This window comes from Pristiophorus japonicus, chromosome 8 (genome assembly GCF_044704955.1).
Source record: "Pristiophorus japonicus isolate sPriJap1 chromosome 8, sPriJap1.hap1, whole genome shotgun sequence".
NCBI classification, from domain to species: domain Eukaryota; kingdom Metazoa; phylum Chordata; class Chondrichthyes; family Pristiophoridae; genus Pristiophorus; species Pristiophorus japonicus.
The window spans coordinates 169,975,120-169,998,379 of record NC_091984.1 but is presented as its reverse complement, the minus strand read 5'-3'; the positions used below and the strand labels follow the sequence as shown (position 1 = coordinate 169,998,379).

The following is a 23,260-nucleotide window of genomic DNA, read 5'->3' as shown; positions in this document are numbered from 1 at the left end:
CCCCCGCCTCTTCCTCCCTCTTCTAGCAGCTTGTGCTTCTCTGCGTGGCCTCTTCAGTCACCAGTTATGCTCAATTTCCAGAGGAAACCCTCCCAGGCCATCCATGTCCGGAAGCAACATCATTCAGCACAAGCCTTTAAATCAACAAAAATGTACTTCTGCACCAGCCAGACCACTCCCTGCAGACTATTCCATCATTAGGCAAGTACAGGAAAGCTCCAAAAATGCGTGCAATTGCACCAGCAACTAGAAGAAATAATCCAGCAACTAACCTGTAAGTAGTTCATGATCCCTTTAAGTAGCACTGTTGGTGGTTCCTTCATGCCTTTTGATGTTGTGCTCAGCTTTGCAGGGTTAAAATCGGGTGTAGGTTGGAGTGCTGCTCTTGCACACCCACGTCTGCTGTCCAGACATGCCATGGCGTACCATCTTGCCAACCAGATGAGGTGGGGGTCCCCAGTGGAGGGTTCTCTACGTGGGAGTCCTCCCTTTATCTATTGAGGACTTGGCCTGGAGGGTGTTGCACGGAGCATTCCTGTGCAATAAGTTTTTAAGTCGGTTCACGGACTCCCAGGCCGCCGGCATTTTCTGCCGCCTGGAGAAGTCCGTGTTCCATGTTTTTATAGAGTGTGCGAGGTTGCAGTCCCTCTTCCATTATTTAAAGGGGCTGCTCCTCGATTTTTGGCTGCACTTCAGTCCACGCTCCTGATCTTTGGGCACCCGGCAGCAGGCGGTTGAGCGGGTCGTTCAGCCCGACTGCCTGCCTCTCTTACCGCGGCCATGTTCGCACCAGGGTGTCCCTGGAGATGGAGCACGCGGTGTCCACCGGTACGCTCGTGGCCTTCCGCAACAGGTGGGCGCCGGAGGGACTGGAGTGCATCATCACCCCTGGCAACCAAATTTTGATTTGATTTGTAAGGTTTTCGTAAACATTTTTGGTTAGTTTTCAGTTTCTAGTTGTTGTGGCCCTTTAACAAGGGGGCACTTGGTTTAATTGTATAATTTAAAAGAGTTAGAAGTTGGAGTGTGGAGCTTATGAACCTTAAAACTTACCTCTTTGACCAAGCTTTTGGTCACCTGCGCTAATTTCTACCTATGCGGCTCGGTGTCATATTTTTTTATCTCATTATACTCCTGTGAAGCACCTTGGGACGTTTCACTATGTTAAAGGTGCTATATAAATGCAAGTTGTTTGTTGTTGTTATTGAAGTCATCCTAACCCTAAAATGGCCCCAACCCCCGCCCCAGGGAGGATGGTCATTTGTCCCAAGGTGGATAGTTAACTCGTTCCAAGGAGCGTCACTTGTCTCCTCATACAATTCACGCAGCATTAAGGAAATGCTCAAGAGGGATTCTCAGAAAAGTGCATCGTTATCAACAAGAACAACTTGTATTTATAAAGCGCCTTTAACGTAGTGACATGTCCCAAAGTGCTTCACAGGAGTATTATGAGCTTAAAAAATTTGACACCGAGCCGCATAAGTAGAAATTAGCGCAGGTGAACAAAAACTTGGTCAAAGAGGTAGGTTTTAAGGAGCGTCTTGAAGGAGGAAAGGGAGGTAGAGAGGCGGAGAGGTTTAGGGAGGGATTTCCAGAGTTGGGGCCCAGGCAACAGACGGCACGGCCACCAATGGTGGAGCGATTATAATCAGGGATGCTCAAGAGGGCAGAATTAGAGGAGCGCAGACACCTTGGGGGGTTGTGGGGCTGAAGGAAATTCATCATCATAGGCAGTCCCTTGGAATCAAGGAAGACTTGCTTCCACTCCTGAAGTGAGTTCTTTGGTGGCTGAACAATCCAATACAAGAACCACAGACTCTGTCACAGGTTGGACAGATAGTCGTTGAGGGAAGGGGTGGGTGGGACTGGTTTGCTGCACGCTCTTTCCGCTGCCTGTGCTTGATTTCTGCATGCTCTCAGCGATGAGACTCAAGGTGCTCAGCGCCCTCCCGGATGCACTTTTTCCACTTAGGGCAGTCTTTGGCCAGGGACTCCCAGGTGTCAGTGGGAATGTCGCACTTTATCAGGGAAGCTTTGAGGGTGTCCTTGTAACGTTTCTGCCGCCCACCTTTGGCTCGTTTTCCGTGAAGGAGCTCCGCATAGAGCACTTGAAGGAAATTACAGAGATTGGGAGGGGCAAGGCCATGGAAGGATTTGTAAACAAGGATGAGAATTTTGAAATCAAGGCGTTGCTTAACCGAGAGCCAATGTAGGTCGGTGAGCACAGGGCTGATGGGTGGATGGGACTTGGTGCGAGTTAGGACATGGACTGCCGAGTTTTGGATCACCTCAAGTTTACGTCGGGTAGGATGTGGGAGGCCAGCCAGGAGTGCATTGGAATAGCCAAGTCTGGAGGTATCAAAGACATGGATGAAGGTTTCAGCAGTGGATGAGCTGAGGCGGGGCGGAGATGGGCGATGTTACAGAGGTGGAAATAGGCGGTCTTAGTTATGCTGCAATAAAAATGCAGAATACACATAAGCAGAGAAATGCCCATCCAGCCCCAGCTTTAAAAGCAAAGAAGAAGCAAAGAGTGGGAATAAACGGGTCCTTTTCAGAATGGCAGGCAGTAACTAGTGGGGTACCACAAGGTTCAGTGCTGGGACACCAGCTATTTACAATATATATTAATGATTTAGACAAAGGAATTGAATGTAATATCTCCAAGTTTGCAGATGACATTAAACTGGGTGGCAGTGTGAGCTGCGAGGAGGATGCTAAGAGGCTGCAGGGTGACTTGGAAAGGTTAGGTGAGTGGGCAAATGCATGGCAGATGCAGTATAATGTGGATAAGTGTGAGGTTATCCACTTTGGTGGAAAAAACATGAAGGCAGAATATTATCTGAATGGTGACAGATTATTAAAAGGGGAGGTGCAACGAGACCTGGGTGTCATGGTACATCAGTCATTGAAAGTTGGCATGCAGGTACAACAGGCGGTGAAGAAGGCAAATGTCATGTTGACCTTCATAGATCGAGGATTTTAGTATAGGAGCAGGGAGGTCTTGCTGCAGTTGTACAGGGCCTTGGTGAGACCACACCTTGAATATTGTGTACAGGTTTGGTCTCCTAATCTGAGGAAGGACGTTCTTGCTATTGAGGGAGTGCAGCGAAGGTTCACCAGACTGATTCCCAGGATGGCAGGACTGACATATGAAGAAAGACTGGATTGACTCGGCTTATATTCACTGGAATTTAGAAGAATGAGAGGGGATCGCATAGAAACATATAAAATTCTGACGGGCTTGGACAGGTTAGATGTGGGAAGAATGTTCTTGATGTTGGGGAAGTCCAGAACCAGGGGACACAGTCTAAGGATAAGGGGTAGGCCATTTAGGACCAAGATGAGGAGAAACTTCTTCAATCAGAGAGTTGTGAACCTGTGGAATTCCCTACCACAGATAGTTGTTGAGGCCAGTTCATTGGATATATTCAAGAGGGAGTTAGTTATGCCCTTAATGCCAAAGGGATCAAGGGGTATGGGAGAAAGCAGGGAAGGGGTACTGATCTTATTGAATGGTGGTGCAGGCTCGAAGGGCCGAATGGCCTACTCCTGCATCTATTTTCTATGTTTCTATGTCACAGTCCCATTTTACACACAAGCTGAGTCTGACAAAATATCCCACACACTACCCCGCCCACTGGAGTTCTTGCGACGCCCACATGACCTCCGGCCACGCCCATGCGACCTCTGACCCCCGTCCAGTGAAGCGTTCGCGCGAGGGTGAGTTTGGCGGCGGTGAGATGTGATTGGCTGCTGCTCCGGGGCTCGCAGCCAGTCGGAAGGCGGGTTGTTGTGGTGTGGTGACAGCCCCATGGAAACGGAGCCGGCGATCCCGGAGCCGGAGTGAGGGGCCCGGGGCTATCCGCCTGCCCGCCGCTCTCCTGCGGCTCAGGCCGCCCGGGGCCTGTGTCCCTGTCCCTGCCGCCGGCTGTGTGTGAGGCGCGGGGCCGGGGGCCCGCAGGATGGTGAGTGCAGGCCGGAGGGAGAGGCGGGGAGGCAGCCCAGCCGCGGCCAGTGCGGGAGCGGGAGGCTGGCCGGGCCCTGTGGGACTGCGGGCTGTGAGCAGCCCTTCCCCGGGGAGGGGGGGGAGCAGCAGCGAGGTGGTCCGGTGCTGCTGTCCCCAGCACGGTGCGGCCCTGGCGGTGCGGGAGCCCAGATCCCGAGCCCGCTGAGCGGGGACGCCCTCCACACACTGCCGGCGGGATGGGAATGGATCTGGAGCCCGGTGCGGAACAAGTGCATTGCTTTGTTCTGTGGTGTCCGGGCAGCTGAGACTCGGGCTCCGAGCCTGGCCCCTGTACAGGCTTTGAGGTGCCCGAAGGTGGCCACTTGTCGCCCAGCACCCAGCCCGCCCGCTGTGCTGGTGGCCATGCTGTTGATGTGGCCGGGCCACTTCAGCTTCTGATCAGTGCTGACCGGCACAGTGTTGGTGGCGGTGCAGTTGAAGGTCATTAGAAGGTGGATGTGCTGTTTGTTGGTGGAGATGGCCATTACCCGGCGCTGCTGTGTTACCAGTGTTACCTGCCACTTTCAGCTCAATCCTGAATGTTGTCCCAGTGCCAGTGTCAACTGGCCTGCACGGCTTCATTATTGGAGGTGTTGTGAATTGAACCGGACTCTAGAATTTGTCAGTGAACATAATGGAGGGAGATTTCCTCTGCACCATGAGTGTAGTGGAATTGTAAAATATGGTCATGGTTTCACTCGAGCTGGTCCACATGTGAAGCTTTGCTCTTCCTGCTGCTGTCTGGAAGGAATGCTCCTGTTCCTGTATGATCCTGCTGGTGAAGTGTTGTGATGTTTGCTGTCCTGCTCATGGTCTATTGTCCTGTTTTTGAGGTAAAGATGCCAAGGATAAGTGTTGTCACTGGAGTTTCAGCAAGTGTAAGCTTGTGGAATTTTGTAGCAACTGCACAACAGGCATTTTCCACTAATTTTATTGAAGCATAATCATCATTATAGGCAGTACCTCAAAATCGAGAAAGACTTGCTTCCACTCTTTTAAAAAAAAAAGTGAGTTCTTAGGTGACTGAACAGTTCAATACGGGAATTGCAGTCTCTGTCACAGGTGGAACAGACAGTCGTTGAAGGAAAGGGTGAGTGGGGAGTCTGGTTTGCCGCATGCTACTTACGCTGCCTGCGCTTGTTTTCTGCATGCTCTCGGCGACGATACTCGAGGTGCTCAGCGCCCTCCTGGATACTCTTCCTCCACTTAGGGCGGTCTTTGGCCAGGGATTCCCAAGTGTCGGTGGGGATGTTGCAGTATGAACTCCAAGTCATAGTCAACATCTTCATTGAGGCGTACGAAAGCATGGGCCTTGCACTAAAAATCTGTAAGACAAAACCTGACCCTGCCAGCACTGTCCCCCAGTCATAAAGGTCCATGGCGCGCCCCTGGACAACGTGGACCACTTTCCATACCGCGGGAGCCTATTATCAGCAAGGGTAGACATCGACAGCGAGGTTCAACACCGCCTCCAATGCGCCAGCGCAGCCTTCAGCCATCTGAGGAAGAGAGTGTTCGAAGATCAGGTCCTAAAATCTGGTGCCAAGTTTATGGTCTACAGGGCTGTAGTGATACCCGCCCTCCTGTATAGCTCAGAGATGTGGACCATATACAGTAGACACCTCAAATCGCTGGAGAAATACCACCAACGATGTCTCCACAAGATCCTGAAGCATAATAAGGGTGACATTAATGTACTATGTTTACTTGAACCATGAAAAGCTCTCAAGACTTTACCTGGAGAGCGTATGAGCTGCAGTATACTCCGGTAAAGTACAGGTACTTGCAGGTATATTACAGGTAATGGTCGGAGCAATACCAGTGTACGAATTAAGAGCATCACACCAGAATTGCATCAGACAACATTAGTGCAATTTTTCCTGTAGCCTTAGCTCAGTGGTAACACTCTTGCTTTTTGAATTGGAAGGTCGAGGGTTCAAGCCTCACTCCAGGATTTGAAGCACAGTTCTAGTGTTCAGTTCCATTCACAACATCTCCAATAAATGAAGCAGTGCAGGAGCATGTGATCGAGGAGACTTAATTTATATCCATCCAAGAAGGCAGACATGGCCTTACTTTATTGTCTCATTCAGGAAATGGCCCCTCCAACAATGGAGCATCCCCTTGGTACTGCACTGATTAGAGCCTCCTGTGCAGACTTCTGGGCCTGGGGTCGGTCTTCTCTGAACCCTTTCTAATACATCTATATCCTTTTTGAAGTAGTGTCCAAAACTGTGCAGCATACTCCAGAATTGGGCTCATCGCTGATCTGATCTCGCTTTCTAATTGGAGTGTATATTTTGGCTGTTGTGAATTTGTTTAAATAACGTAACATTTTAAATGTCTTGCTTTCAGCACTGTGAGAATTCAGTGCATTGGATGGGCATGGAGCATTGTACTTGTCACTTTTTTGTTAGCTCAGTATTGGAAATATGCAGAAACCCATCATTCTGCTTCACAGTCTCCAAACCTGAGTAAACGGAGTCTGTAATCAGTGCAGTACCAAGGGGATGCTCCATTGTTGGAGGTACTGATATGGAGTGCACACTCTTTCCCTGTAGGGCTTAGCACAGGGTGGTACAAACCAAGGCTAGGAGACCCCCAAGTGTGTACAGAAGTATTGCTGGTGTTTAATCGGCTAAAACTTCACATCTTACCAACATTGATAAGTTTCCTCCTGCTTGTCATTACGTTGAAAAGTACATTTTTGTAAGGTTGAAAAAGGCCATGTATAAGGCTGGCGCTGCTCCCTGCATTTTTCCTGCAGCTGTCGCGCTGCAAAGATCATGTCCGTTGTGCCCCGTAGGGGATGGAATCCGCACTGTGACTCCGGGAGGAGCTCCTCGGCCACATGGAGAAGACGGTTGAGGAGGACTCTAGCGACAGCTTTCCCAGTGGCTGATAGCAGGGAGATTACTCTGTAATTGCCACGGTCGGACTTGTCCCCTTTTTTAAAGATAGTCACGATCACTGCATCTCTGAGATCTCCCGGCACGCTCTCTTCCTTCCAGATGAGAGAGATTAGGTCATGTATCCGCACCAGCAGCACCTCTCCGCCATACTTTAGCGCCTCAGCAGGGGTTCCATCCGCTCCCGTAGCCTTGTTGTTTTTGAGCTGTCTTATGGCTTTTTCTACCTCGTGCAACGTTGGGGTTTCACTGAAGTGGTGGCGGGTCACATGCTGCGGGATGCAGTCGCAAACACGCGAGTCAAAGGCAGAGTCTCGATTGAGAGCTCTCGTATTGGACTGTTCAGCCACCAAAGAACTCACCAGGAGTGGAAGCAAGTCTTCCTCGATTTCGAGGGACTGCCTATGATGATGCCGATGACATTTTTGAGCAGCTGGTTATATTGCCTTTGGTAGAGGGCTGGCGCGTGTTACTTATTTGTGCTCTTGGTTGGTATGTGTTACTGGAAGACCTGGGCTATATTTTTCTTTGATTTTAGTGAAGAATTAGATGTTGGTGTCAGGTGGTATTTTCTGCTTTATGCTCATTTTATCCTATTAATTGTAAAAGGAGGACAATCTAGCCCTAAAAAGGAGGACAATCTAGCCCTAAAAAGGAAGAGAATAAACATCGGAGTATATTTAAAAATAATGTTGGCAATTAGATTTCCTATTCTGCAGCAGGTGCTTTGTGCATTGGAGCTGCATTGTACGAATAGTGTTATTGAAATGAGTAATACATCTCCCAAACCTGTGAGATGCATTATTGCTCAGTAACTTGCTCCCGCCTCTTTCATTCTGTTTCCTTATGGTTGTACAGAGGATGAAAGAAAGAAAGATTTGGATTTATATAGCGCCTTTCACAAACACCGGACGTCTCAAAGTGCTTTACAGACAATTACGTACTCTTGGAGTGTAGTCACTGTTGTAATGTGGGAAACGTGGCAGCCAATTGTGCACAGCAAGCTCCCACACACAGCAATGTGACAATGACCAGATAATCTGTTTTTTTGTTATGTTGATTGAGGGATAAATATTGGCAGGGCACCGGGGATGACTCCCCTGCTCTTAGAAATATTGTCATGGGATCTTTTGCATCCACCTGAGCGCGCAGACGGGGCCTCGTCCAAAAGACAGCACATCTGACAGTGCAGCAATCCCTCAGCGTTGCACTGGAGTGTCAGGCTAGGTTTTTGTGCTCAAGTTCCTGGAGTGGTACTTGAACCCACAACCTTCTGACTCAGTTGCGAGGAGGACCACAATGCTGAATCTGACAGGTTCTGGGATATGTACCGGTTTTGGATAAGCTTGTGCTATACCTGGTTAATTGTTCTTGTGATAGTCACTTGTCTTTTCTTAATGTCCATTTTACTAGATCCGTATTGCAGCTTTGAACGACACCACGGTGGTGGAAGACTACGAGGAATCCTTCAAGAGCCACAAAACTCAAACAAAAGAGGCTCAGGTTTGTACTGTTTAACATCCTGTATTGTGCCAATTGTAGCACAAACTGGGAACAGAACTCTGGGATCTTCAGGCCACTGGGAGCCCTTTTATATCAAGTGGTCTGGAAATCACCTCAAGTTGTGCGAAGCAATTTATTTTGTTTTTCAGCTGAAGATGTGTGATGCACACCAAGTGTGCTCATTCAAAGCGCATGATATTAGGGGTAATATACTGACGTGGATAGAGAACTGGTTGGCAGACAGGAAGCAGAGAGTCTGGATAAATGGGTCCTTTTCAGAATGGCAGACAGTGACTAGTGGAGTGCTGCAGGGCTCAGTGCTGGGACCCCAGCTCTTTACAATATACATTAACGATTTGGATGAAGGAATTGAGTGTAATATCTCCAAGTTTGCAGATGACACCAAACTGGGTGGTAGTGTGAGCTGTGAGGGGGACGCTAAGAGGCTGCAGGGTGACTTGGACAGGTTAGGTGAGTGGGCAAATGCATGGCAGATGCAGTATAATGTGGATAAATGTGAGGTTATCCACTTTGGGGGGGAAAAACGCGAAGACAGAATATTATCTGAATGGCGGCAGGTTAGGAAAAGGGGAGGTGCAACGAGACCTGGGTGTCATGGTTCATCAGTCATTGAAAGTTGGCATGTAGGTACAGCAGGTGGTAAAGAAGGCAAATGTTGGTATGTTGGCCTTCATAGCTAGGGGATTTGAGTATAGGAGCAGGGAGGTCTTGTTGCAGTTGTACAGGGCCTTGGTGAGGCCTCACCTGGAATATTGTGTTCAGTTTTGGTCTCCTAATTTGAGGAAGGACGTTCTTGCTATTGAGTGAGTGCAGCGAAGGTTCACCAGACTGATTTCCGGGATGGCAGGGCTGACATATGAGGAGAGACTGGATTAACTGGGTCTTTATACATTGGAGTTTAGAAGGATGAGAGGGGATCTCGTAGAAACATATAAGATTCTGACGGGATGGGACAGGTTAGATGCGGGTAGAATGTTCCCGATGATGGGGAAGTCCAGAACCAGGGGACACAGTCTTAGGATAAGGGGTAGGCCATTTAGGACTGAGATGAGGAGAAACTTCTTCAGAGTTGTTAACCTGTGGAATTCCTTACTGCAGAGAGTTGTTGATGCCAGTTCATTGGATATATTCAAGAGGGAGTTAGATATGGCCCTTACGGCTAAAGGGATCAAAGGGTATGGCGAGAAAGCAGGAAAGGGGACTGAGGGAATGTTCCGCCATGATCTTATTGAATGGTGGTGCAGGCTTGAAGGGCCGAATGGCCTACTCCTGCACCTATTTTCTATGTTTCATTGGAGGCTGTTGGGTAGGCTCTAACCTAAAGTCATTTACCTGACGCATGTTTCTCCAACACAGGAAGCTGAAGCATTCTCTCTGTACCATAAAGCACTAGATCTTCAGAAACATGATCGCTATGAAGATTCTACAAAGGCTTACCATGAGCTCTTGAATACACAGCTGCTGAAAGAGGTGAGCATTACAAGACATGTAAGGAGCTGGGGTTTAAACCTAGGCAGTTTGTCCCCATTGCAATGTATTTACAGTTAATATAAAATATTTAAGATCATTTTTGCAGGACTAGAGAAATAAAGATTATGCCTCTATTGAATGCTGCACTTTAGTCAGCTTAGGATTTATTAAGGAACCAGGAATGAAATATTAATTAAAAAAAAAAGTGTTTCTGGGATGTGGGCGTCGCAGGCAAGGCCCTTAAGAAGGTGGTGGTGAGCCGCCTTCTTGAACCACTGCAGTCCGTGTGGTGATGGTGCTCCCACAGTGCTATAAGGGAGGGAGTTCCAGGATTTTGACCCAGCGACGATGAAAGAATGGTAATATATTTCCAAGTCAGGATGGTATGTGACTTGGAGGTGATGGTGCTCCCATGTGCCTGCTGCCCTTGCCCTTCTAGGCGGTAGAGGTCACGGTTTGGGAGGTGCTGCCGAAGAAGCCTTGGTGAGTTGCTGCAGTGCATCTTGTAGATGGTACACACTGCAGCCACGGTGCGCTGGTGGTGGAGGGAGTGAATGTTTAAGGTGGTGGATGGGGTGTCGATCAAGCAGGCTACTTCATCCTGGATGATGTCAAACTTCTTGAGTGCTGTTGAAGCTGTACTCATCCAGGCAAGTTCCATCACACTCCTGACTTGTGCCTTATAGATGGTGGAAAGCCTTTGGGGAGTCAGGAGGTGAGACACTCGCCGCAGAATACCCAGCCTCTGACCTGACCAGTATATATGTGACTGGTCCAGTTAAGTTTCTGATCAAGTATAATGCTGGATTTGCCATTTAGCATGCATATAGTCCTGTGTTGTAGATTCACCAGGTTGGTACTTTTAGGTATGCTTAGTGCTGCTCTCGACATGCTTTCCACATTGAACCAGAGTTGGTCACTGAGCTTGATGGTGAGGAAAATGCTGGGCCATGAGGTTACATATTAATTCTGCTGCTGCTGATGGCTCACAGTGCCTCGTGGATGCTCATTTATGAGCTGCTCGGATCGTTCTATATCTTATTTAGCATGCTGGTAATTCCATGACTCAGTGGAGCGTGTCCTCAGTGTATAGATGGGACTTGGTCTCCACAAGCACAGTGTGGTGGTCACTCCCACCAATGCTGTCATGGACAGACGCATCTGTGACCGGTAGATTGGTACGGACGAGATCAAGTAGGGTACTCCGTTCTGTAAATTCTCTCTCCAGCTGCCGCAAATCCAGTTTTGGCTAGTTTGGTCAGTGGTGGTACAGTACTACTGAGTGAGTTATGGATATTGAAGTCCCCCACACAGAGTATGTTCTGTGTCCTGGCTACCCTTGGTGCTTTCTCCAAGTGCTGTTCACCATGGAGGACTGATGGAGGCTGATTCATCAGTTGAGGGAGGGCAATAGGTAATAATCAACAGAAAGTTTCCTTGCTCGTGTTTGACCTGAAGCCATGAGATTTCATGGGGGTCCAGAGTCAATATTGAGGACTCCTGGGGCCACCTCCTCTGCCCACCCCCGACTGTATACCACTGTGCCCCACCTCTGGTGGGTCTGTCCTACCAGTGGGACACAGGTCATACCCAGGGATGGTGATGGAGGAGCCTGGTGGGTGTGAATATGTCAGACTGTTGCTTGACTATTCTGTGGGACAACTCTCCCAACTTTGTCACCAGTTCCCAGATGTTTGTAGCAGGACTTTGCAGGATCGACTGGGCTGGATGCCCCTTTGTTGTGTCCTGATTCAATGCCTCGGTCACAGCCGAGTGGTTGGTTGGGTTTTATTATTCTTGTCCTTTCTTGAGTTTGTGAGTGGCTCACTCCGGCACTTCAGAGGGCAGTTAAGAGTCAACCGTGTTGATGTGGTCAGACCGGGTAAGGACGTCCGCTTCCTTCCCTAAAGGACATTAGTGGGGGTTTTATGATCAATTTTATGGTCAATTTTACTGATACGAGCTTTTAACTTCCAGATTTTTCTTTTTTTTTTTAAACTGAATTCAAATTCTCTAGTTACCATGATGTATTTCAACTTGTGATCCAGGCCACTGGATTACTAGTCCAGTAACATAACTACTACTCTACCATTCCCGTTCAGGATTGGATGTCAGACGAGCAGTGGCACAGGACCAAGGGTTTTGTGTGTTATTCCCTTGATGTGCCAGTGATATGGAGTGAAATTTGCAGTTAACTCTTGTAATTTGTGGTTTTCCATTACCAGGCTGCGTCAGAGAGGTTGTAAAATAGTTTTAAAATCTCAAATTCTATGCCCCAAAGCTTCCCCCTGCCCTAACATAAGAACTAAGCGCATGAGTCAGCCATTCGGCCCCTCAAGCCTGCTCGCCATTCAATGAGTTCATGGCTGATCTTCTACCTCAACTCCACTTGCCTACACTATCTCCACATCCCTTGATTCCCTTAATATCCAAAAATCTATCGATCTCTGTCTTGAATATACTCAACGACTGAGCCTCCACAGCCCTCTGTGGTCGAGAATTCCAAAGATTCACCACCCTCTGAGTGAAGACATTTCTCCTCATCTCAGTCTTAAATGGCCGACCCCTTATTCTGAGACAGTGACTCCTGGTTCGAGACTCCTCAGCCCGGGGGAAATATCCTCCCTGCATCTACCCTGCCAAGCCTTGTAAGAATTGTGTATGTTTCAACCCTGAGCCTGTGTCTTTCTCTGGTGTGTCTTCTATCTCCCCTATTCCCTCTTCAAGCTCATTATATCCACGAGACCTGCCTTCTGCCCCTTTGACCCTATTGGTTCCCATTAAACTGCTAACCACCCAATTTCCCTTCCTGGCTCCCATGCTAGTTGACCATTGTAGATAGTTCTCTCTCCTCAAGGTACTTTGCCTCCCTTTCAAAACCATTGTCATCAATCCCTCCTCAAACCTACCTTCAATCCCTTTGTCTTTACAAACTAGCACTCCACCTCCAACCTCTCCTTCCTCTCGAGTCCTTGAATGTGTTGTCACCTTCCAAAACCATGCCCATCTTTCCCAGAACTCCATGTTTGAATCTCTCCAATCAGGTTCCGCCCTGCCATGGCTCATAAACGGCCCTAACCAAAGTCAATCCTGAACTATCGCACTCTTATTCTCCTCTCTGCAGCTTATGATAAGGTCAACCGCAACATCCTCCTCCAATGCCGCTCTGTTGTCCCATTCTGTGGGACTGCCCTCGCTTGGTTCCACTCTTATTTTATCAAATCATCGCCGAGCATCTGCAGTCTCTTCCTGTCCCCACACCATTACCTCTGGAATTCCCAAGGATCTATCCTTGGCCCTCTCCACCTCTTCATCCACGTGCTGCCCCTTGGCGACATCATCCATTGACAAATGGCTAGTTTCTACATGCAGGTTGGTGACGCCCATCTCTACATCTCCACCACCTCTTTCAATTCCTCCATTGATTTTGCGTTATCAAACTGCTTCTCTGACAACCAGTCTTAAATGAACTGCAATTCCCTCCGGTTAAACGTTGGGGAAAAAGACTGAAGCCATCATCTTCAGCGCCCTACTCCCTCAAACACCATACCCTCACCACCGATTACATCCCCCTACCCGGCCACTGTGTCAGGTTGAAACAGACTGTTCACAACCCTGGCTTTCCGTTTGACTCGGAGCTGATCTTCTGACCCCATATCATCGCCATCACAAGGATCGCATATTTCCACTTCTGTAATATTGTCTGACTCTACCCATTTGCTGCTGGAACCCTCAACCATGCCTTTGTTACCTCCCAGATCCGTCTATATCCTATCTTGCACCAAGTCCTGCTCACCCATCAGCCTGTGCTCACTGACCACTTGGTCCCCCAACATCTCAAATTTAAGCTTCTCATCTTCCTCCAACCCTACAATCCTTTCTGCTTTCCTCCGACTCTGGTCTCTTGAGCAGCCCCCCTCCTTTGCCCCACCATTGGCGACCATGCATTCAGCTGATTAGGCCCTACAGTCTGAAGTGTCCTCTCCTTCCTTCAAACCCACCGCTTGTCCAAGCTATAGTCACCCCATCTAATATATCCTTTTTTGGCTCGGCATTGATTTTTAATTGTTTCTACGTTCAAGGTGCTATGTAAATGTAGGTTGCTGTGCTGATATGGACAAATTGCTCCCATCTTGCCCTTGTGGTTTGTCATTCAAAGCACTCGATTGAATCTGCCTTTTGTACTTAACTAGTGGTTATTAGATACACAGGAGACACCTCTCAGCAGAGAGCAGAGTGAGTCGCTGCAGGCTGCTTGCTGCCAGCTCTCTATTCCAGGTACATCCCTTGATGAGCAGTGCACACTAACGCTGCGTTAACTTTTTGCCGTAGGCTGTTCTGTCTGGTGATGAGAACGAAGGTTTAAAGCACCCTGGATTGATGCTGAAGTATTCTACATATAAAAACTTGGCCAGTTTAGCATCCCAGAAAGATGACCCAAGTACAGCTATGGAATTTTACCTTGAGGTGAGAAACAAAATATATTTATTTAATAAAAAAATCTTATGCAGGGAATGTGAGGAAATTGTTTAGAAAAGTTTTTAAGAAAGAGCAATTTTGTGAATCTTTTATATGGTGGCTCAGTTCTTTCGGCAACTATCTCAATCGTTTTTAGGAAAGCTCACATCAAAACATTCCCAATCCCAACTACAGTTACTGCTCATCAATTTAACAAATGGCATCAAAGCCTGCACACCATTTTTACTCCTCTTCTCACTGGTTCTTCTCTTGCTCCCCTCCCTTGCACTGGTTTCCCACTCCTCCCCGTGCCCACCCCCCTCCCCTCCCCTCCCTGCGCCCCTCCCCGTCCTGAGGCTCCCCTCCCCCTCCCTCACCGCCCGCTTTGCCCTCCCCGCGCAGCATGTTTTTTCACGCTGCTTTCTACAGAGTTCATGCTGCTTTGTGGGAGTGATGCGGAGGCTGGGACAGATCGGCCCTTCCGCGCACCCCTCTTGGACAGGCCATTTGTCCCAACAGCATGACATTCGTAACAGTTAGAGAACTACTGATGTATGAAACATAATACCATATATTGGTCCGTGTATTGAGATTTTTGCATCTCCATAGTCGAATTTGCTTATCATCTGTGCATACACTCCTCAATCTCTCTCTCTCGATTTGTAACGATTCTCTTTCACAGGCTGTAATGCTGGATTCCACAGATGTGAACCTCTGGTATAAAATAGGAAGAGTGGCACTGAGGCTGATTCGAGTCCCACTGGCTCGCCATGCCTTTGAAGAAGGACTGAAGTGTAATGCTGATCACTGGCCATGTCTGGACAATCTCATCACCGTGCTGTACACACTTAGTGATTACACCAGTAAGTTGAAATGTCCCGAATTCCTGGAGAATGGTTCTGCCTGGGATGACCAGCTGTACCTAGTGCAATTATAGCAATATTTGATATTTAAAATGCTGCTGATTGGCATTGCACAGTGAGTAGGATCATATGGCATCCTGGTGACTGCAGTGAGCCTTGCTGGTCAATTTGTTGGCTAACATTGATTGTCTAGGCTTGCACATGAAGAATGGCCACTTGGCTGCTGAGCCCTGTGAAATGATGCACCAGACCTTTCGGGGAAACAATGCGGCTTGGAAGGGAAATGTTTTAAGCGACGCAATTAACCCTCCTGATTGCGCAGGGAGGGGAGAAACAGAAATAATGAAATTTGTCATAATTATCCATTGCAGAAGGTTTTTTGTTAAATTCAATCATTCTTTGTAATTTTTTTATATTTCAAAAGTCTTGCATTGGCATGCACTTCCTACAATCAGTATTATTTCCCATCACGATTTGTTTTGTTACAATCGCACTTCTGCTGCACTGTTTCAGTCACGCTTTTCTATTTTATTTTACTTAATCTGAGCCCTCCATAGTAGATTTGATATTTACAATGCTGCTGATTGGCATTGCACAGCGAGCAGGATCATACTGCAGTGAGCTTTGCTGGTCCATTTGTTGAGTTACTTTTTGAGACCACCCAGGTTAATTTCCAGCCTACAATGGCATTGTGGGGTGCAACATCAGGTATTTTGTATAATAATAAGCTTTTGTGAACCTAATTTTTGTTAATTTTAAAATTAAAATGTTATTTTGATAAGTGACCCCTCCGCCCCACTGTTCCTAACACCTCTGGGGCCGTGACTTTTGCTGCCATTGTCACTGAGCCGATTCCACTCCATCTACTCGTTCTTGCTTCCCTCATCCATTCTTGGTATTGCTTCTGATTTACATGCTGCTTCCTGCCCTCTGGCTTGCTCTCTGGCGTACTAGGACTTGGGCTGAGGAGATCTCTTGCAGATTTATTTACTAATATTGTACTGGAGGTGAGCTTTCTTCCCTAATCTCCTCACCCGAGCATTACCCTCCTGCAACAGTGTAATGTCTGACCCTTGAGTTATATTGATAGTGAAAGCAAGCTATTTAGAAAGAAAGACTTGGATTTATATAGCGCCTTTTACGCCCACCGGATGTTTCAAAGCATTTTACAGCCGATGATGTACTTGTGGAGTGTAGTCGCTACTGTAATGTTAGGAAACGCGGCAACCAATTTGCACACAGCAAGCTCCCACAAGCAGCAATGTAATAATGACCAGATAATCTGTGTTTTTGTTATGTTGATTAGATTTAATAGAGCTAAATTCATTCCATGTTCCCTGTAGAATAACAAGACTAAACTTTGAGGTTAAATTGGTACTAAAACAGTGGATGTGGTGTATTTGGATTTCCAGAAGGCTTTCGATAAGCTGCTACATAAAAGGTTACCGCGCAAGATAAAAGTTCACGGGGTTGGGGGTAATATATTATCATGGATAGAGGATTGGCTGACTAACAGAAAACAGAGAGTTGGGATAAATGGGTCATTTTCTGATTGGCAATTAGTAACTCGTGGGCTGCTGCAGGGAACAGTGATGGAGTTTCAATTACTTACAATCTATAAATGACTTGGATGAAGGGACCGAGGTGTAAAGTAGCCAAGTTTGCTGCTGATACAAAGATGGATGGGAAAGCAAATTGTGAGGAGGACACAAACAATCGGCAAAGGAATATAGACAGACTAAATGAGTGGGCAAAAATTTTGCAGATGGAGTATAATGTGTGAAAATGTGAGGTTATCCACTTTGGCAGAAAAAATGGAAAAGCCGATTATAATTTAAATGGAGAAAAATTACATCGTGCTACAGTACAGAGGGACTTGGGGTGCCTTGTACATGAAACACAAAAAGTTAGTATGCAGGTACAGCAAGTCATCAGGAAGGCAAATGAAATGTTGGCCTTTATTGCAAAGGGGCTAGAGTATAAAAGCAGAGAAGTCCTGCTACGACTGTACAGGGTATTGGTGAGGCCACACTTAAAGTACTGCGTACAGTTTTGGTCTCCGTATTTAAGGAGGGATATACTTGCATTGGAGGCTGTTCAGAGAAGGTTCACTAGGTTGATTCCAGAGATGAGGGGCTTGACTTACGAATGATAGATTGAGTAGGTTGGGCCTATATTCATTGGAGTTTAGAAGAATGAGAGGTGATCTTATCGAAACATACAATATAATGAAGAGGCTCGACAAGGTAGATGCAGAGAAGATATTTCCACTCATAGAGGAAACTAAAACTGGGGGCATAGTCTCAGAATAAGGGGCTGCCCATTTAAAACTGAGATGAGGAGGAATTTCTTCTCTGAGGGTTGTAAATCTGTGGAATTCTCTGCCCCAGAGAGCTGTGGAGGCTGGGTCATTGAATATATTTAAGGCGGAGATAGACAGATTTTTGAGTGATAAGGGAATAAAGGCTTCTGGGGAGTGGGCAGGGAAGTGGAGCTAAGTCCATGACCAGATCAGCCATGATCTTATTAAATGGTGGAGCAGGCTCGAGGGGCCAAATGGCCTACTCCTGTTCCTATTCCTTACATTATGTAAACCCTAATGAATGGCTCAATGCAGATCTGTGGCTTCCAGTGAACCCTTTTATGTATAAGAATCTGGGTGGAGTTAGGTGTTCCATTTGATAAGAGTCTTTAGTTTAAATGGCTTTGGGACTGGAAAGTGTTAACCGAGTTTCAAATGTAGTCCTTTAGTGGGGTGGGGTTAGTCACACAGCTCTCTGCAATTAATGCAGGCTGCCTAGTGGCCCCAGCCATTAGTTCAGTAGGCCTTCAGGTGTCTGCTTGATCTCTGAAACCAAGTTGTTTGGTGTATTGTAAATGGAATAACTATTTGTACTAACTGCTTTCTGCGCGTGCGTCTGTCCAACTCCGCTTCTCCCAGCAAAATTTGTACAAATGATTTCTGTGCATGCGTCCTCCTGACAACGCCTACCCACACCCTCCCCTCCCCCCCCCACACACACCCCTCCCCCCTACTCCCCCCACCGGAAGTGAGGCCCCGAACATGTTCATTCTGAACTGACCACGTTGTCCGACCGAGCCATGAGCCTCCCGCTGAACCTCCGCCTCCCGCAAGCTCCCGAGCCTCCCACTGCGCCGCAAGCCGCCAAACCTCAAACCAGCCCAGAGCCTCCACTGCGCCGGTTGGCGGCTCGCATGGTCGGAAGATGACCAGCCCGGGGTGGGTGGGGGGACGACGAGCTTGGCGGAGGTGAGAGTGGGGGGGGGCGGGGAAGAGGAAGAGAGAGAGAAAGCCGGGGGGGGGGAGGGGAAGAGGAAGAGACAGACAGACAGATGGAGGGGAGAGAGGGATCTCGAGGAAGGCGGAGCACGTTCTTCCAACCCCCTTTACACACAATTTTTCGGAAAGTTCGGTGCGTGTGTTACAAGGGACATCATTGGGATGGATGCAATCCAGAAGTCATGACACTGTCACTATTCACTTCATACCTAATACACCTGTTAACAATCCGCGCACAATGCCCCATCTATGGCGGGGACAATGTAAGGTCGTGCACTTGCGCTGGGGTAAGGGACTTCGGCTGGGGGAAGGAAGCACTGGCGCTGGGGACTTCAGCTGGAACTTGATGGCTTTTGCCGGGTTGTTCGAGATGTATCCTCTCTGGCTTCTAAAGTCAATGGATCATGTTACAATTTGCAAAGTCAGTCAGATCTTAGGCTGGGTGGTTCCATTTACACATTCCAGAGAAACTTTAGAGTGTGGCTTATCCTCCAAGAGGACCAATCAGCAATAGGTCATGTGATAATAGATCAGATAAACGGCAGCCATTTGGTTAGTACAAATAGTTGGGTCCTATTGTAAACCTGAGTACTTACTGGAAGATGATTTGTTTTAAAATCCTTGTTTGGACAGAGAAATGCCTAGATTGATTCACACAAGATGAGTGATTTGTTACAATTTGGAAGATCTATAATTGAAATAAGTTATTTGGGCCTTGCAGTGAGATATCTGTAATGTGCTCTGAGGATAACTAGTGATCAGTATCCTGAACTGAAAGTGCCATGAAGTATCTGTACTAAATGGTTAGAGACAGAACAGTAATCACTATGCAGCTGAACACTAGGTGCTGACCAGGTTTAAGAAGCTGACGACCTTTTGTGATTTTTAAAAAATTCTCGCTGTCTATAATACCTTTATAGGTGCTGTCCAATTGCATTATTTCTTCCTGTTTCTGTACTGCCCATTTACTTGTTCTGCTGGTAATATTACAAAACTAAGTGGCCTTGAGTTTCCTCCTTGGGCGCAACCTGGAAGTTGCATCCGAAATTGTGCCCATTTTTCCGATTCAACTTGCATCCAAGTATCCTCCCAATCTTAATAGAATAAATCCAAACTTAAAATGGTGTACATGGGCATAAATCAGTGCCGAACCCACACCAGTATATTTCTTCTTTGAGTCTTAAATTTAAATGTTTCAACTCATTTAGCCATCATGCATGCACATCAGAGCAGCATTTTTGTAAGAACCTGTAATCGGGGTAGAGTTTCAATTCTTAATGTGACTTTTACTGTACCATAACAATGCATTCGACGAAACTGATCATACAGAGCAGGTCTCAGCGAGGATAACTTTAAAAAAAAAGTACATTTGAAAGACTAGACTCAAATGTGGATGCAGTGTTGAGACTCCCCGCCCTGGACAAGCTCAATTGGAGGAAACTCGCATTTGACAGTCGGGGGCGCGACCAGTTTTGTGGACAGAGATGCGCTTGGATGGAAAGTTTGATGGACGGATGTAAAGGATCGAGGGGACTTGGGCGTATTGTTGTCACGCATATCTCACTTGCGCCCAAAATTCTGCGATCTTTTAAGCCACGTAATTGTGTTGCTGCTATTCTGTTCCTGCTTTAATTGTAGAATTTTACATCGAACTGAAAGGAGCATTGTAATATTGTCGATTGTAATCTGAAAAATGGCAGAACAAATCCCAGACTTTAATTTTGTGATCCTTACACTCGAGAAGTTGTACATAAAATGTTTAGTTTGCACAGATCTGATCTTCATGCAGACTCAGTATGCCTGGTTTATAGGTCATTCAGGACAGACATGCAATGTGACCGATGCATAAGATTTAACATGGGTTTTGATGCCAGTTTTAAGAATCTATTTAAATTGATTATTATAGATATTGAAGTATACATGGATAGTGGCAGCTTAGTAAGAAAACTTCATGCATAATTTAAAAACTACCCGAAATCACATTGATCCCCTCTCCTGTTTCAGATTGTCTTTACTATATTTGCAAAGCATTGGAGAAGGACTGTCGGTACAGCAAGGGCTTAGTTTTGAAAGAAAAGATTTTTGAAGAACAGCCTTGTTTGAGAAAGGATTCTTTCCGTATGTTCTTGAAATGGTAGGTTTTATCTGTTAATAGACAGCTCTAACATAATTTGATACTGTATAATCTTGTCTATTTCTATTCTTGCTGGTAGTGGCAGAGAAAATTGCAATCTGTACCATGGATCTGTTTCCAGCATCAAGCTCAAAATGGATCATTCTCCTTTTGCGAACCATTGACTTGAATGCCTTATGTCTGTAGAAATGGCAAGAGATGCTGAATCCCGTATTTGCTGAAAAACCATCCAAAGTTCAAGTAGCAAGCATCTGCTTGAGGTCCACCAGTCTAACTGAACATGAAAAGGGAGGTAGGAAATAAATGGTGAGAGTGGGGGGAAAATGGAGGCAAGAAAGAGAAAATACATGGGAAATGAGTGCAGGGGTGAGCATGGGTAGCAGAGGGAAAAAGAAGCAGTCTTTCTGAAATGCTGTAATTTGCTCTTTCTCTCGTGCTCTGCAGCAACAGAAATCTACAGTTTTATGACCCATATTTTTCTTTGATGGAATTCCAGCTGGTCTTCGACAATATCATTGGTCTTGTATGCAGTGTAGCTTTGTTATGTCACTCATTTTCCTGAACAAAGTGCCATTCATATGTATTGAAAATACATGTGGTTTATATGAGCCCAATATTTAGGGTGTCACACTATTGCAGAAATACCTTTCCTTCTCAAAAGTACAATGGTGCTAATTGGACCTGAGTTACGGAGTGACTCCTGCCAACGAACCGGAAGCTGATTTCAATGATCAGAGGCTGCACAGAAGCGTTCTGCGCATTAATCTGGAAATTTCGATGTTTCTGCTTGCCCCGCTCCCTGTTCCTGATATTTCAGCCCCGCTCCCTGTTTCCGTTCCCCACCACTTGGGATCATTTAACTTTCAATTTTATTCAACCTGAGCCTCCAAACTTTCTCCACACATCAAGGTTTCCCTGTTATTTTACAAAGTTTCATCCCAATTAAAAAGTAAACAGAACCTATACAAAATAAGCACTTCCGACATGACTGAAAGCTTCTTCACGGAGCAACCAACAGTCGCTGCAAATGGCTTCACAGCATAGTTCCACCCAAGGTTTTGTTTCAAATCGGAACCACCAAAAAAACCACTGAGGCTGCGCATGCGCAACTACTTCCGGTTCGTTGGCAGTAGTCACATCCTTTGAGTTAACAGGCTTTGTGGTAATAATGGTTCAGAGATGGCTACCTAAATGACAGCATGAATTCTGTCAGTAAGGGAACAGACTAAATTGATCCGTGCAAATTGTTTAATATAGTAAAGGGTTTGAATATCAGGGGACACCAGTTTAAAAATTAGGAAATTTGGAGTAAAAAGGGAAGTTTATTTATCACCCAAAGGGCAATGAAGTGGTAGTGTTACAGAAAAAGGTAATTGGAGTGGTAAACAAGCTGTGTTATTGTATGTGGAAGCCATTTTGCACAAGCAAAGCTCCATAAACAGCAGTGAGCTGAATGCCCGTTAATCTGGTGATGACGGTTGGGGGAGAAATGTTGGCCAGGACATTGACTGACTATTTTCAGTAATGCAGTGGCTCATTATTCCTGGAATTTTTTAATGTCTCATCCAAAGGACATGACAAATGGATTCATGAGACATTAGGATCGGTTTCTGGAAAGAAAGGGAATTGAGAATATGAGTTTAAATTCTGCACTTGGATGGAAAATTGTAGGTTGCATGCACGTGATTTCCTGATAATGCACTCCCAGCAGGCGAGGCCCCATGTCAAGGCCTTGCACAAGGAAAATAATTCACAATTAAGTGAGTAAATTTGTTTGAATTGAGGTCAGATGGCCTTTTTCTCTACCTCCCTGTTGTTACCACAAAACAAAACCGGACTGGATAAAAATCAGCTGTAACAGCTGTTCAATTCCACTCACATTTGCTTTGGTCTATTTAATGTTCTTTTCCTGTTTAGTGACATGTCCATTCACGCATTGGATGTGGATCCTGCGGAGGCCAAGGCTGTTATTGAGGAAGCCCTGGAGCTGCGTAGGAAGAAGCAGGCATTGGCGGTACAAGAGGAAGAGCCTGATCTTCAGCTCATGCAACCAATCTCTCACTTCACGTATGTCACCATTGTAGGATAGTGTATGTTACAACAGATTAATAGTTTGGGATCATAGGATGGTTAGCATAGAAGGCTACAGTATGGGAGAAAATCTAGAAACATAGGTGTGATTCGGCAGAAGGTTTAGCACATTGAGTAGGAGATGAGTAAAATAGCTTAATAATACAGAAGTCAGTACAAATATACAAAATTAATGGGCAGGAAAAGACTAGCTAGTCCATCAAGCTTGCCCCGCACCTTGGCCGGACCATCAAGACTAAACGTTTCTTCCCACCCCCCAGTCTTGGGAGATCACATCTGCGCCATCACCAAGGTCGCCTACTTTGACCTCCGTAACATCGTCCGACTTCGCCCCGCCTCATCTGCTGAAAACCTCTTCCATGCCTTTGTTACCTTTAGACTTGACTATTCCAACGCACTCTTGGCTGGCCTCTAATCTTCCACCCTACATAACATTGTGCTCGTCCAAAACTCTGCGACTCGTATCTTAATTCGCACCAAGTCTTCTTCGTCCATCACCCC

The 23,260-nt window shown here is 46.5% G+C and overlaps 1 protein-coding gene across 1 annotated transcript in view; it reads left to right on the top strand.

Moving 5' to 3' along the window:
• The first annotated feature begins 3,820 nt into the window (after window positions 1-3,820).
• cabin1 (calcineurin binding protein 1) overlaps window positions 3,821-23,260 on the top strand; it is a 539,464-nt gene continuing 520,024 nt past the window's right edge. The window contains 7 exon segments of the mRNA XM_070887525.1: window positions 3,821-3,968; window positions 8,332-8,421; window positions 9,799-9,912; window positions 14,245-14,379; window positions 15,053-15,233; window positions 20,539-20,668; window positions 22,586-22,735. Coding sequence (XP_070743626.1) covers window positions 3,966-3,968; window positions 8,332-8,421; window positions 9,799-9,912; window positions 14,245-14,379; window positions 15,053-15,233; window positions 20,539-20,668; window positions 22,586-22,735 — 803 coding nt within the window. The 5' untranslated portion in view covers window positions 3,821-3,965.